General features: G+C 32.8%; 1 protein-coding gene across 3 annotated transcripts in view; it reads right to left on the minus strand.

The window, feature by feature from the left end:
• cac (cacophony) overlaps positions 1-17,582 on the minus strand; it is a 360,232-nt gene that overhangs the window by 124,161 nt on the left and 218,489 nt on the right. For all 3 annotated transcript variants that reach the window (XM_068348246.1, XM_068348244.1, XM_068348245.1), the window contains exon 26: positions 16,504-16,614. In XM_068348246.1, the coding sequence (XP_068204347.1) occupies positions 16,504-16,614 (111 nt within the window). The remainder of the gene's footprint in view (positions 1-16,503; positions 16,615-17,582) is intronic.

A 17,582-nucleotide genomic window follows, 5' to 3' on the forward strand; every position in this document is an offset into this window, starting at 1 on the left:
CATCAGTTGTACAGACAAGAAGATGCAGATTCTGTGAAGGTAGTTTGGAGAAAACTTTACATGTCATGATGCACTTAACTTAGGATACCATAAGAAGGAGAAGTGAAACAAGTAAGGGTGTACTGAGTTCAGAGCATTAGCATCGGTGGGTCACAAGTTAAGAATGGGGGTAAGCACTGTATTTAAATGACACAACAATAATGAAGTGATGAAGTGATGATGAGGATGATGATGATGAAAGCTGTCACTGCAATAACAAATAATAATAATAATAATAATAATAATAATAATAATAATAATAGTAGTAATAAAGATATGTGACTATTAATATCATTATTAGATAGTATAAATAATATTCTAAATTAGATAAAAAATAAATTGTGATTAAAATGCTTATTATATGTGCATAAATGTATATTCTATTCTCTGAAACACAATGAAAGTATTTTGGGTATCCTACAGTATAACAATTTTCAAGTTTGTAAAGTGTATATAATGCTAAAGTATTATGAACAACAAAATCATAATGGTACCTGAAATTTCTATTAATTTTACAACCTTCCACTCAATTGTCCTCAAGAAAACACAAGAGACATCTTTCTGCACACCAAGAATAACAATATATTGCAATTCCAATTAATCTGCAGTACCCAGGCACTATATATTGTGTTCTTACCAAAGATTAATACTCAAAAGGTACAGTTTATAATTATGTGGTGGAAAAACACAAGTGTAAAATAAACTAATTACCAATGCTTTATACATTAAGATACCAACTGCTTACCTCTATTATAAAATTTACATATCAATTTCTGTTCCCAGGACAAAAAATAAAATAATTTGCTTGACAGTTACTTTTGATAGAGTAGTTTACATTTATTCTTAGAGTACAACTATAACCTTTTCAAAATGTTTAAGTTATCTACCTATCAATAATGATTAGCATATTAGTCCTTTATGAACTATGCTTACCAAAAAAATTTAATTACAAATGTATATGAGAATCTAGAACCTAATTAAATTTCAACAGCGAGTATGTCAAAAATGTAGATTATGGCTATACATATTCTCTTTCACTAACTATTCTTAATGCTAATATCTCTATGCATTCTGTCTAAATATCTTTCTCTCAATTAACAGTTTTGTCATCATATAACCTAGGTTTCTTTCACAGCATATCCCAACCTGTATCCTGTATAAACAATAAAAAGTTCGTAAAATATATTCATAAAATATCTGTATGCCAAATGTTAAATTTCATGGGTAATTACAGACGAGGAAACCTATGATAAAAGTAATTACTTCAATACTTTGGGAAAGCTATTAGGTTCTGGCAATCCATGGAATAAATCTCATAAAATTCAAACAAACACAATATTTACGTTAAAAAGACATTTTTCAAACTTTGGGAAATCTCATGTTTTTCATTTCATAGTTCCATGAAATCACTGTACACTAAGCATTTCATTAGTAAAGATAATAGAGTACTTCATTTCGAGCATGATCCAGTACAATATCTCACTTTGACTATCATTTACTTTGACACTCGGCAATCTTTCAAATATCTATTCATTAAAAAAACAATGCATACTCTATGGATGTGTTGGTAGCTGAAATGATATCTTAGGCTAGTTACCTATAAACTGTGTTACTGTATAATACTGAAATCATTCAAAATACTGATACAGCTCTTGGTTATGAGATCCTGATATTTTGGACAAAATCTCTATACCATAAAACTTGAGGTGAAGTTACGAGCAATATGTCTCGGTACTTAGGTAACGAAAGTTTTCTTAATGAATTAAGCTTTCCATCATAAACTTAGACATACATGACATTTGGGTCCTAGTCATTCAAATTAAGAAGAGAATAAATCTAAATTTCCTTTACAGGGCGAAAAAGTACCTGTTGATTTAATGTTCCATGTGTTATGAACTCTAAAACAAAAGATAACCTGCAAAAGCAACATGAATGAATAAAAAGAAAATTACTCTTTAAAAGGCATAAGTTCATGCTAAGGATTAGTATTTTCCCTGCGAGTTCAAATGACACTTCATACTAGTAAAGTATCAATACTTTATTGTATAAATAATATAAAAATCTCCAAATTTTCGTATTTAAGGACCATTTCAAAAGCCTATTTTTTATGACACATCTATATATTTCTCTATTCTTGAAAAACATATGATTAATTATTTCAAGAAGTTACTTTACTTGAAAAAAAAATACAAAACATGGATTCTAATTAACTTTATCCAAAAGGTTTGACATCTTTCATTCCCAACATCTTACTTGGTTGAGTCTGGTTTCAGCCTGGTTTTGTTTCTGCTGTCAGACTCGTCTTGACATTAGAAAAAAGTCATAGAAGTACTGTATTCACGATACAAATTCTGCATTATAGATATTAGTTTTCTAAAACAATATTTTCTTCCAAATTTTGAGGTCCGTCCATATACAGCTATTGCAGGAATTTTTATTTCCTATCTCTATCCAAAATACAATAATTATTCTATTAGATTCCCTGATGCAGTAACTCAGGGAGGCTAAAAGAAGTTAGGTTGTTTTGGATGGGGCCATAGCCATAAAAAATTTAGAAACCCTGTTAATCACTCATACATGACCACATTCATGGTGCTCAAATGTTATCTTTTCTTAAAGCTATCTATTGCAACTAATTAAAATATTTAACGTTTTCCATTAGAAAATGAGGAACAAAGTGCTAGCCCAGAAAAATCATAAAGGCGAGATGAAGGCATGATCAAGAAACTAAATTCATAACTTGGCAGAACCACACAATATCAGACAGCAAGGGGTGTTCATTATCTCTGAACATTTAAATTCTCTGTCCAACAAACATATGGAACTCTGTAGTAGCATGGCAGATGTGCCAGCTGCCTCATCAGGTCATCAGGTACTCAACAATCCTTATTTCACATTTCCTGTCATTTGCAAAAAAGGCTCAAGATCAGCAGGGGTTGGAAGAGAGAATTCATTACACAATGGATGGGCCAGTACAAAAATGATGTTGTTTAACAAAACTTTTTTCCACATAACCTTATCAGTCGTTTGTGTAGAAATCAAAATCTGGGTAGGAGGACGAAGCTGCTCATGAACTGCCAGTGAAGATCAAGATCCTCCAGTTCCAGAAGGGAACTTATGTATTGGATAGGTCAGTAACTAAGGATGTGGTAACTTCTAGGTTATCAGATGTAGTGATAAAGCCTTTCGTGCAAAGTAAGTAAACAGTTCTGTTATTCGCTGTGGGATGTAACAACACCACATTTCTATATCTCTAAGTGCTAACAATGAATAGATAAAAGGATATGTAATCATGAAAAGGATGAGGGAGATTCCCTAATCCTGATAAAGGTGAAAATTAGCTCACCAAAACTTCTGGTTCCATCAAATACATATCTAGCTACTGGTTTATCAAATCTACAAGAGGAAACTTTACAAATATTGACTTATACTCCCATCAATTTAATTGAAAATATAAATTAAACCCAAATAGGGAACAGGTATTGATCAGAGAGTGGTCAAACTCACAATTTAAAACTCTAAACTATAAAGAATTGCTATAAGGAGAAAAACTGTCTGGAAGTGTCACCTCCCAAGTCTAGTTATCTCCAAACAGAAAAAAAGACATACATTTGGACGCTTTATAGCTTTGCTTTTTTTGATACGTAATTTAAACTTTCATAGATAAAATTTTCTAGCCGGGTTTGTGCTCATGTGAATAACTGCAATGTACATGTCTCATATATGATTTACTTTTATATTGTATATAAAACAACATAAAAGTATTAACGCTTCTATACAAAAAAAAAATTTATTGTAAAAACCCCTACAAGAAAATTGCAAAACTTACTTTATTTTCTAATGGCAATTGCTTAATATTTTTCTAACATGTAAATTTTTCATTTATTAGTTTTATTGGCAATTCAATCAGCTTTACAATTATATCTTTAATTTTTCTTATCTTTATTTGTTATGTCGTAACAATAAAAGACATCAACATAAGTAGGTCGGAAAATCTGAATTATTTGCTTCGGAAAAAATGCCATTTCTAATTAATTTAATAATACATTAATTGGAAAGAGACTGCATCCACATGAAGGATATACAATCCTACACAAATTGCATATTATAAAAAACCCTCAATCATAATTAGCGTATTTTTCATGAATTTCAAAAAAATATTTAAGATTTTTTTTTTTAAATTTCATATTCAACATATTTTTTATCATCTTATAGCATTCTGGTTATAATTATTTTTACATTAGTACAAAGTTCAATCTTTTTTTCAATATAATACTATAAATCAGAAGCCTTAATCTGTTATAGTTTGGATGTACCGATTTAAAAAAAAAAATTTTATTCGCAAACATTATTTTCCGGCGAAGGCCAAGCTATACTTTACCACGACTTTTGTAAGGGCATAAGAGCCAAAGTGTTAAAAAGAACACAAAGCGACTGGTATTGAACTTCTGTCTGAACTATTACTAGGGCTGGGCCATCTGGAGAAGGCAATAACTTCAACCCAGTAATAGACTATCTTCAGTCCCAGACTGTAGGGCTGAAATGCAACGGCGAAGGAAGAACAATGAAGAATATGGATGCATCGAGTCCTGTATTAAACAAAGCAGTTCCTCATTCTGAAACGAAAAATAGGAGTCATCTGCAGCAAAGGGAACATTAGCAGATTAGATAAGTGGGAGGTCAGGCAGAAGCAAAGGTGAGTGAGAAAGGGATGGCTAGAAGACAGATAGAGTAGAAATGGGCTAATCAGGTGATAAGTGTGCAAACTGACTAGCTTGATGTCTGGGCTTGTTTATAATGGACCAGACTGTTCTCGATGGCTGGACTTGGGCATGCTGGGCCTGGCTGTTCTTGGATAATTGGCTGTAATATCATCTGAAGACAAAAACTCCTTTACAGTTACTAAGGAAGAGGAAGACACTAGTGATGATCTGAAGACCTATGATGAAGCCTCAAAGGAGAGAATAGTGGAAAATTTTAGGGTTATCTCATCCTGTACATACTTCTCCTAAAGAAGCGCAATCACTAATGATCCTGCTATGAAGAAATCAACTGGGGAGTTCTCAGTTGATAACAGCTCCACACGCAAATGAATATTGAAATGGGTGATTGATGAGTACCTGAAGACCACAAATATAGGTATACAGTATATGAATAATGGAGATAAGATGGATCAAACCCTACTGAGTCTAATACCATATATTATTTTAGCTGGAAATAGACATTTGGTTAAATAGCTATCTTAAGAAAATAAAGATAAACCTTATGACAGAACACATAAGAATCAATATTCGACAAGTGTATCAAAATGGTCAGACAACCATAATGTAGCCACAGATTACTAATGTAGGAGAGTATTTTAAAAAAGTGGATGAAAAATTTGCTAAAAATGAGTACTGTAATGCATTTTATAACAATAAAAAAAATTATATCGACAATGGAAAACACTATTGGACTTACTAATTCTCTTCTGCTACCGATCATAACACAAATAAGAAATAAACATTTAAGGCCATGGCATAGCTGAAACTGAAGAACAACAAAAATCTTGTATTTGATGACAACAGTAATTTTTAGAATCACAGAGCTAATAACCAAGTAATTGGTTTGCCTTATGCTGTAAACACTCTTTATAATGTATAAAATAGTAAAGTGATAGATATACAAAATACATGACAAAGTTGTTACTGACTGTATCTCATATACAGACTAGGACCCTCATGCTATTGATAGGTTATTTAAGAAATTGTACATATGCAGAACATTATAAAAGAGGAACAACTTGGTACCTTAATATTACTGCTGAGACAAATATAATGGGAATATGGTACTGAGATTTGGACCCAAAAAATACTTTTCTTCCATATTTTACAAACTAAGAACCATATTTTTATTTCCTAGCATACCAATAGAAATTCCTTCTTCACTGTTTTAATAATTACATGTGTGTATGTTCTTGTAAGCAAACTGTTATTTTTCCTTATGTGATCATCTGAAAAGTTTAAATAACAAATTTTGAAATGAAAACATAATCATCACTTTCTGGTGCAGTGTCACAAATACAACCATTCTGTCATTTACAATACAAATAAATAAAAAAAAAGTTAAATCTTGATTGAACAGTACAGTACATGACATAGGTTAACATGGTTTAAAATAAAAATGTAAGTATCAAAACTTTTTTTTATCAATAGTATTCATTATTGTGCGATTCAATAATTTTACATGTTGCTTGGCAAAAACCTCAATCTCCAGTTACGGCATAGATAGATCAATGAAAATTAATAAAGGAAAATTACAAATTCATTCATAATTTCATAAGCTTATCTAGGACTACTGTGTATCTCTTTTTGTAACTAGAGGCAGGATCAATATATATAACCAAGAAGAAGCGCATAGGTAAGACTTGGCTATTGATAACTATTATCTCGTATTGTAGTCAGCATTTGGAATCAAAACTACGACTGTTTATGTAAGGTACAAAGCTGCGTCTGGTGTGTTAATATCTTGCTCTTTTCCCCTAGTTAATTTGAATAAAGTAGCACGAATAATGTCTATATAGGATTTGGTTCCATAACATGACTATTAATAAGTATTACCACATGGACAGTCTTCAGAAATAAAGCCCTATCACTCTTAATGTAATATAAATGGCGGTGCCTGAGATGTTTAACATCATGCTTTATTCCGCCGGTTAATTCAAATCAAGTAATAAGAATAATGTCCCTACAAGCTTTGGTTCCATAAAAGGTTTTGGTAAGATCTCAGAGTACCTGTTGAAATATTTATGATGTAAAAAGACCAATAGGTGGTTTCAAATACCCAAAGATATCTACAGACACTTGGAAATTCAACCATTTGTATTTGATAATTTGAAATTGGTTAGTACAAAAGTAAATGAATGGATGCCCTGGTAGCAGTGACCATTCTAGGTGGATAATCTGTTTCAGTAAATATGAAATAACCCTGATGTAAGGATAAAGAAGCTCCTTACACATTAGACTCCCCACTAAAATGGGAATTATAAGAGTACTGTAGTTATTCTCAGAAGACCAGTGAGCCTTCTCTTGTGGGAGGCAACTATGACTTACCTACCCAGATTCTTAAAATAGCCTAACTTCCATAGTTGAGTCTAGTGGTCATAATTAGTGTTTCTTCAGTAAGGGTTCTGAATGTTTTCTGTGTCTTACAGAGTCAAATTCCTCTCATAGTCTTGAAATCTTTAATTACTTTAGATCCTTCTACAACTAAAGCCTTACTGTACCACATCCATGATAACTATTAGACATCTACAGTAGATTGTGAGGCAGAAGACCAAGTAGGTAATCTAGATCTTTATGTCTCTCATTTCACTGATAAAAGTGTGTATAAGTAACATTGTTTTCATTTTGGGAGATGGTGTTTCAAATCACAGATTTTTATCTAATTGCATCTTTAGCTACATTTTTGTCGTTAGTAATGTATCAGCTAAAGATGGGTGATTACATCATGTTCCGGAAGAAAGTGTGTTTCTAATCACTTGCAAGGTCGGCCACTAGCTCATCACGGGATTACTTTAGCTAGGTAAATTCTAAAACTAGTGTTTTTATTACTGTTTTAAGTCTGGCTATAAAAAAGATGTAAATATTATAGTGGGTTATATATATATTTAGAGAATACTTTAATCAAAAATAAGAAAAAGTTTAATTCAAAAATGATACTGTACATCACTTTTACTCAGGTGCTGCTGTTATGTAAGGCTAAGCCTTTCTTCCATGAACCTCAGCATAAGCGCAATAAGGTGCCACTTGTAAACAATGAGGTGTAAGTTAAGCGCTTCTGACATAATAAAACTACAGTACTTTACTAACCTCTCAAATCCCACTTTCATTTTGTTATCACTATTATGCAGAATGATTGCTAATTTTAGTTTTGTTTAGTTCCTAAGTCTTTGATGCCTTAAAGACATTGTGACTTGTATTAGACAAGTCTGTTACCCATAGACTTCATTATAATGGCCTTCATAGAGTCCATCATTAAAACTAATAAACAGAAACATTTATATTCAAGGTTTACAAGCTAATGTACTAATTTCTATTTTGGGGTAATAAACTTGTGTTATTGAAATACTTCCCTTTGCAGTTAATTCTAGTGTTTAAGAAAGCTTAATTTTAGCAGAGAAAACTAGTCGCATTGATTATAGAGAGAATGATGACAACACTACCACTCCTGGATTTTTCTTCACTATAGCCCTTTTAGTTAGTCTTTGCTATATTTGTAGTTTAATACCAATAACTCCTTTTGTGGTAGCTCATCAATTCATTCCAGAAAATCCATAATCAATCAGAAATTCATTCAATTCTACCAGCTCCAAGTTCTGGCAAAGCCTCGGATTTGGTATTTACTTTGCTATTCAACAGAAATAACACCAATCTCCCACATTACTAGCCGATCTTTTAGACACCTAAACTTTAAGAGGCTTAAAATTGAGATGGTAGCCTGAATCCTTATATCCCTCCTATCGATAAAGTAAGTACCTTCAAACCTCTATTTACCCATTAGGTATCGAAATGTTAAACTTTTTAGTACTTCTCTCCTGAGATAAGCACTCTTTACTTCTTATCATTCCAATGGTTTTCTATGGTTTATCAGGTTTGGACTGATTCACAGATTTGTGGACACTGTAACCAGTGTGTCCAAGAAGGTTGCTGTACAAAGCCAATAAATGCAATAAACCTATCTCAAAGGTGAGTCTTCCAAAACGATCCATGTTACATCTGACCGCCTGGAGATTATCAACCGCATCTTCAGAAACAAAGATGATTTTTGTCCTTATTGTTTCCCTTCAGTGAAAAATTATTTTAAGGCTAAGAGTTTGCCTTAATTTTTCACATCCCTTCTCTGCAAATGGATGGAAGCATTTCCAGTAAACAGGTTTCTTTGTCCAGTAAGAGCCATTCGGTACTATTTGGACAAAAAATCAGAGGTAAGGTCACTAATTTATTTACTGGGATGGGTCATAATGTAAAAAATGCAATATCACAAAGTTTGAAGTTTGGTCACAGTAGCTAACATAGAATTAGAACCAAATCTGATCAAAGTCTTGAATGTGAAAGTGCATATTAGTAGTGCAGCTACTTCCCTTAATCTTTGGAGAAATCTTTCTTTGGATAGAATTTTAGCAGCACCTCAATGGTGTACCAAGACAGTTTTCACTAGACATTATCTTAAAGAATCCTGGTTTTCTTCTGAAGATTTCTAGGTTTTGGGCACCGTAAAGGCTGCAGAGCTGTGGTCTAAGTTTGAGATCATCTAATTTTTTGCTCTCTTATCTATGAATATATGTTGTATTAATTTAACAAATTATTATGACTCATCCAAAAGTATCCTTTAGATCAAGTACTATCTTTCAGAGGCAATCTGCAGTACAGCATTTTAAATAGCAATAGTATACAATTGGGAGTTCTGTATTTTAAACCTTATTTTGAGATGGTTTGTTAGAAGTGATCTTGACCAAGTTAGTAAATCTTTACGATGGTATATATTGCTCTAAGTTGAATTTATCCTATCTCTTTCCTTCCCTGGCATCCCAATTCTAGCAGAGTGTGGGAGTCAGCAACCTTAACATTAGGGGAGGTTCGTAGAAATAAACAGAATTTTACTAATAAAATTTCCTATTTCTATACTAAGCTGATGTTCATATGCATGCCCTCATTCCTCCCAACTGATTCGTGGTATCAAGAGGATACGGGTAATTTTGACTTTAAAACTGAAGAGACAAAGAGACATTGGCACATCAGTTACCACCTATTGCCTTTACTAAGGACATTTGTTGTGGCCTGGTTCATCATCCATGAAAGAAAAGCATCTGTTTTGGAAAAGTATAAAGGATTCTTCCTTCCTCTAAGGAGTGCATGGATCAACGCTGTCAAATATTGAATCAATAAAGATGGAGATCCTAAGAAGGAAATTTGAGCAAAGAAGCTTTTTAGGCAATACTCCTCCTGGGATCCAAAAGACTCCACAAGTCATTTCTAGGTTTTTCAAGTATCAATCACTACAAAACACTAGTTTTTCCAGTGGCAATGAAGACAGGCATTTAACTTCAGATTACCACAGAGAAACATACCTGTGCCATTAATCGCACTGCTGGAGCACTTGGGCTTGTATCATTCCACTTTTCAAATCAGGGTTGTAGCTTGGCTAGTAAAAATTTAAATAATAGTTTATAATTAACTGTTCACTACTCAGGCTAATTTCAAAAGGTTAATGAATAATTTATTTTCCCTCTCAAAATGTTGACCTAATCGCAAAAGGCATAGTATGAGAGTGTTCCATCATCTTGAATCATCTGAGAACACCACTAGGTAGCTTGGATCCTAATATGCTTCCACTTGCAAACATAAACTTTCCTAAACAACCTCCTATTACTTGTGTCTGGCGTGGCATATTGTACGATTTCCTTGAATCTGATGGAGTCAACAATATTTCAACTAAAGACGATTGTGTTCATAATGTTTCAGATGACAATGTACACTGTTTGCTTGCAAACTCAGCCACTAGCTCATCACAGGTTAATTCTTGCAGGCGATAATACATCGTATGCCAAAACGAATCCTTTACGCGCATGCGCAGCAGCTCCCATATCAAGCGGTAAACAAATCGAGAAATCAAATAATGCTTGACCAAGATACAACACTATGCTTCATTTGATTGCTGTCCTTAGATGACCTAATGGATATATCTCATAATTTGGTAGTCTAAAGTTCTTCATTGCACTAAAACTATAATAAAAACTGAATGGTAAATTTGACATTAGCCTCTATTTACTTAGTCAAGTTGCACAGTAGGACTTTATAGAAATTGAGGTATCTTAGCCCATTTTACCCTCATGCCAAATCAAGGAGTAACTCAAATCAATTATCGATAAATTTCAATTTATCATTTGATGATCGACCTTGATAAAATAGAAATATTAAAATCATGTACTGTACCCAAATATCTATTTTGTTTCCTAATAATGTTAGCAATAATGTATAAGATGACTCAAAATTCAAAGAAAAAAAGAAAACTTAATTAAGAGCAAGAACATAATTTATATCTTTCATTCTGTATATAGCATGCATTTGTGATTAAAATAATTCATTATATGATAGGTTTGGAGCTATAACAAACTATGGTAATGAGCCTCAATCAAAGTTAGCTATTTATATTATAATCCACACTTTTATCAATGGTTTACTCATTCCTAGAAAACATAAGTTATATTTGAAGTTTTTTTACTAGCTATATTGTTTTAACTAGAGCTCAGTAATATCTTGAACCTAATGGAATCTGATATCAACATACTGAAATTAGTTAAATACTGACAAATGGTTGAATTTTCACTGCAAGAGAAATGTCACTGTATAATATTTACAAAAACAAAATACCATAACTAAATGAACTATCTTACCTTCATGATGATCAATATAGCTGTAGATTGCCTTAATATAAATGCTTAAATTTTCAATACTTTCTGTTTGATAATTATATTTTCATTGTTAGGACAATAAATCAACTTAAATAATACAGGTGAAACCTAATATGAAAGGTGATGAAATGAATCTTTGCAAATGTTTTTGTCCCGTCTCATTTCTCAATTGTAAACATGCAATGGATGAACTACAGAGTACCATTCAGTACCTTAAGACGATTTCTATTAATGACTGGAGATTTATTACTTGGCAGTAGAAGGCTCAGAGTTCATTGCCTTCAAGTATAGCCACTGCATATATAGATCAAATGAAAACACAGAAAAAGACAGGCAAAGACTGAAGAAGTGACCAATGAATATAGTATACATTTAACTTGCAAGTCTTTCCTACCCTGCATCCATAAGCTATCAGTTTCAAAATGCACTCAAGCAGAAAGAAAATGGTGAAAACGAGGTTCAGGTATGAGAGAATTTCCGTGAAGAGATCAGGCGCATTATAAAACTATTGATTGGGCAGAATACAATAGCCCAAAGTTGAAGACGGTCATAGCCGATTGTTGATTGGGCGGAGGCAACAGAGCACAGTGTAGTTGATTGGTCGGGCGGGGACGCCAGAGGGGGGATGGGCGGGACCGCAAATCACAAGGGTATGTATCATCCAGTTTTGAGACATGTGATTGGTTGGCAATGGAATCAGCCAAACCCAGTCAGTGAGGATGAACAATGATTTTCAGGTGGCACCGTTGATTTTTCAAGTTTTATGTAAGGAGAGAGACACAAAGAAACACAAAATTAATACTTATACTATGAATCAATGAAAATGGTCATTCAGTTTATTTGGTAATAAAATAGTTGAGTATGATACTGTAAACAATTCGGGTATCATATATCTAGTGTGGTTTCAAGTCTCCCAGGGCTTCTTCGGAAAACCATATGTAGCACTACGATTACGGTTACAGGACTGCCAGCAGGACTCTGACTATCTATCATATATAAAAATAATAAAGACTTGGAACCACAGACTATAGCAAGCAAATCACTTAGTCCACGGGAACAGTATCAAAGGGTCTAGCAAATGCATCCACTTGTTATCTACCATGATGCAGGTGCCTGCATGCCTCAATCATGCGATGCAAACATGCTCATAACATGCTTGTGATAATCATAGCAAACATATCCATACAAAAAAATCATGCCAAAGCATGCAACATGCAGAGATGGTAGCACTATCCATTGCATTCCAACATGCAATCTACGTACAGTATAGCACAAATCAGCTCCTCAGCACTTTAAACAATACTGGCCAAAATCACTGTGCTGAGGGTGTATACAGTATATTTCTATCTCACCAAAAATTAGTGGTATTTTGAAATATTAATAATAAAATTGCAAATAAAAATCAATTCTATATACAAGACAAACTTTCAAACAGCAAATCCATGTATAGAAAAAAATATCACTAGTCATTATACGAAACCATAAAAACATATGCAAAATATTTATTATCACTAAACGGTAAATGATACATTAAAATTAAATCAAAACATAAGAATGGAACAAAATCTAAACCTCTTGTCCAAAGTTAATTGAAATTGGAATTAAGGGGCAATTCGCTATCTGAAGATTTTTAACACACCAGATAAACTAAAGATGCAATTTCTGTAAAAGCCCAAACTTAATTTACTGCATACATATTTGTGCCTAATTTAAAATTGCATTACAAACAAAACTATCTGAAATTCTTTAACAAAAATTAAAAAAATTAAATCCCATTGTTTGCAACAACAACAGAAGTAATAATCACGACAATTAATAAAAATAATTAGTACAGAATTAGTACAGATGAATAATAAAAATAATAATAATAGCTTTCAAGAGATAGCCCCCTCTACAAGGTAATGTCAAAAACAATATCCGATTGATAATAACTTTTCATTACTGAATAATTATCGATATGTTTTAGTAAAACAAAAATAAAAATCAAGAGGGTGTTTTGTACTGGTAAATTATACTGAATACATGATACAGCATCATCATTATACTCTTGGTAACATTCCTACTAAAATTGTAACCACCATTTCAGTAAAACACAGCATTAGCTAATAATAGTCAGAATAATCTTAGTAATATTAATAATATAACTCATGAAATAAGAAAAAGGTTTTATGATAAAAATACACAAAAAAATAATCGTACTGAGAAAAGCATTCCTAGTAACTGGATTATTTCAAAGCATAAAAATGTAGACAACTACAAAAATCTAGGTATCTTTTACAAATGCAAAGTAAGCAATAAAATCCGTAATAAAAATGAAATTAATATTAATTAGCAATAAAACCAACATAATCAAGAATAACTTATACAATCATAAAAAAAATATAACATTAAACTTTAGCAATAACATACTACTCCTAATTTTTATGACAATAGAAAATAAAGATGCTCATAATTATCATACATAATCAGAGCAAAAACTTTAAATTATATTAAGTCTCTTTATAGACCAATATTTGTATGATGATAAGCTTGTGTGCAAAGGTTTAAATGAACAAAAACAAATTTCCACTGAATCTTACAATGCATAACATTTTACATGCCAGTTCCAAAATGCAAGGATGCATAAAAATGAAGAGAATATATATCAAAAGGTCATGCAGACAACCAGTGAGCTAGTTGAAAACAAAAACTCATGCAACATCATGCCTATATTGAAAGCAATACATGCAACATTATAAATTTACAATGCAAGACCATTAACCACGATGACCATGGGTTACAATGCAACACAGGTGTGGACAATTGTATACGGCGCCACCATACAGTATATGGATGGTTGTGTTTGATAAGCGGGTTCTGACCATCAAGATGATTTACCAATCAGATTTTTCCTAAAGTCTACAACACACAATCCATGCCCTCTGATTGGTGAAAAGCATGTCCCTTTGATCAGTAATCCACTTTTCAAAAACAGCCGGAGCCACAGCTCAGAACAAGAGACAGTGGGTACATGCGATCATTGCTCTTAAGGAGGTGAGCTTGATTGCCAGGCCTTGGTTGCCAGGGCAGGGAGGGTTGGTGATGATAAAGGATGATCTGCTTCCGTTGATGATGGGATGGTGATGTCCGCGTGGATCTGGTGGTGGGGGATAGACGGCTGGCTTGAGGCCACATCCGTCTTCTGAGCTTACTCACGGAGAGAAGGGGTGGGGGAACAAATTCACAAACACTGTTTTTGAGCAGATTAATTTAAGTGTTAGACTCCACCTTTATGTATATCCTAACCAAAGAGACGGAAGATTTCCAGGAAGTAAGAGATGAAGTGTAGGAAAGAGTATTTCTTAATGTATGATTTTAATAAGAGAAAAAAAATGAATACTAAAACAATCTACTCAGGAAGAAAATAAGGTTAGAAATAATTAAATTTAAAGCCCTAGAAGTAGATAGTAAAGAAGAAAAACACATCTATCTTACATATCACAAAAAAAGTTGCACACAAACAATTATATTCCTCAATATAAAAAGCAGATGTGCGGAAGGCAACAGGGATAAAGAAAAGACAGAACTGAAGGGGTACTGACAAACCATGACAGGATGTCTAATACACATACAATAAAAGAACTAAAATGACATACTACTAACCAACATAGAAAAAAAAAACAGTAATCAAGACCTTAGTTGAGCACCTGTGACCTATGAACTCCTTTACATATACCTACAAAACAGAATATATTGTAACTATCACAATAACTATAAAATAAAAGCACACAAAACATAAGCCCTACATACTAATCATTCCCAGATAGTACCCTTTTGAAAATCTTCATCAGTAAACTGTAAAAATAAATGGCTTCATATTCCAAGATAAACATTCCATCACTATCATTACAGAAGCTATCTCATATGTACCACTATACCTTTCTAAAATGAATATCTAAACAATGTCGGCTCAAATTTCATAATGTAACAAAAACATGAACAATGTTTCTCATATCTCTACATCAAACAACGTTACATATCATTCCATTGGAACGTCTCCATATTGTCTGTAACATAGTGCTATATGAGTAATAATGATGATATAATTACTACCATGTTACTTTTATAATGATATATATCTAAATAATTGTGTCTTCATGAATGCTCTAAGATATTCATTGACTAATAAAATATATCTTGGTAATGAGATATCAGTCTCAAAGTTATGACTTGTAATGATACACTAGGTAGAAAATTTTATACTCATAGTTTAGAATACAAGGTAACTTGGAAATATTCCAAACCAATAAATCTAATTTATTTACTAGTTTTCTATTTTGATGGTAAAATTACTCTCTAGGTAATAATCAAACACTCCCCTAAAACTTATTTGCTCTATGATCATAAAGAGCAGACATTGTAAGGATACTCTTGGCAATGCAAAATAGCCTAACTGATTAACATATATAATACAAACCTTTTTTTTCAAATTATAATGGTCACAAGCAAAACAAGATCTATTTACAGTTAAAATAATAAATCCTACATATAGGTCTTATTCAAAATATCTAAACTTTGGTTTCTATGTTTGCGCAATAAACTGCATTTGAGAATAAATCTATATATCTATTCACAAGCACTTACATAAAATGAGTATTTCTCATTTTTTACTCTATCTATCTAATCATACAAAGGGCCTACAGCTATAAATATTCTTACACTAATTCAAAAAATACCAAAGGTCTATAGCTATATCTACCACACAGTAATGACGGGACTATAACTCACCTACTGAGAGGCTATGAAATATTACTAAAGTCCAATTAGCTTTGTTTACAGCAAAGCATTGCACAGAAAGAAAACATCACAACAACTTACTGCCACAAGATTCACACAATATTTAAGATGAAATACAGGAGACCAGGAACAGTGTTTAGGACAGAAAAGAAAGACAAACGAGGGTTTGTTTGAGAAAGAGTGCCACTGCATGTGGTATCTTCTCAAATGATGAGTAAGAGATGAACCTTCCTTACCCTGACTCCGAATGCCACGATCTTGAGCATACATTCAATGGTAAAGAACGAAGTGAAGATTGTGTTCATGTAGTGCAGAGTATCTTTGTACAACTTGGACTGATTATGAAACTAGCAGGAGAGAAACACAAAACACAGAACATCAGTAACGAGGCCCATTGGTTAGTAAGTTGGTCACATAAATATCCAGAACATTAGATACATAATAAGTGAGATCTACTTCTGCTTAGTTTTTTCTTACTTGGGATGAAGTAAAAGGTGTACCAAAAATAAATGTTTCATTACTATGGTTTACAGATTTTTTTTTTCAATCAAATTCACTTATCAATAAGATACAATAATGAATCAGTGGATCATTAATTGCATTCAAGTAACTCATACACCTTTTACCTCTATTAAAAATCCTGTTATTAATAACCTTTGGTGCATTATTTATTGAAACTGTTTAGCAGCAGTGTAGATCTTCAAGACTCGAATCTCGAACATTATAGTGCACTTGAAAACAGAGAGATACACAATATTCTTTAATCAATGACTCTTAATTAGACTTTTCAATTACTATTTGCAAAGGCACAAAAATATGAAATTTAAAGATCACTTGAGCATTCCCAAAAACCAAAGAATCATTGATTAGCTACAAATATAGTAAATGTAATGTCTATAACATGTGAACCAGATAAGACTTGCAACACAGTGTTCGAGTTCCGAAGAGACGGCGACAACAACACAAAACATAAATTCTGTGCTCTGCTTCAATCTGCTTATACGGCCAGCCTTCATCGGACATTGGTTATGGGGCAGAATGAAACATCAGCATGCATTATTCATGGTCTGTGGTGTTGTCACATTTAATACAGGCGACAACCATGGGCATCACCCACAGCACGGTAAGCACGGGCTGGGATAGGCAGCTTTGGGTGGAGATAAGAGAGTAATAGTGTGAAAATTAATTTAAATAATACATAAATTCACTTCACACCTGTAACTTATCAATCGCCCAAGCAACACCCACCCACTACACTCACTGGTCATGCCAAAGTAAAGTTAAATACTGAGCTCATTGTATTTTCAGCAAAAAG

The sequence above is a fragment of the Palaemon carinicauda genome, chromosome 24, assembly GCF_036898095.1.
Source record: "Palaemon carinicauda isolate YSFRI2023 chromosome 24, ASM3689809v2, whole genome shotgun sequence".
Classification (NCBI taxonomy): domain Eukaryota; kingdom Metazoa; phylum Arthropoda; class Malacostraca; order Decapoda; family Palaemonidae; genus Palaemon; species Palaemon carinicauda.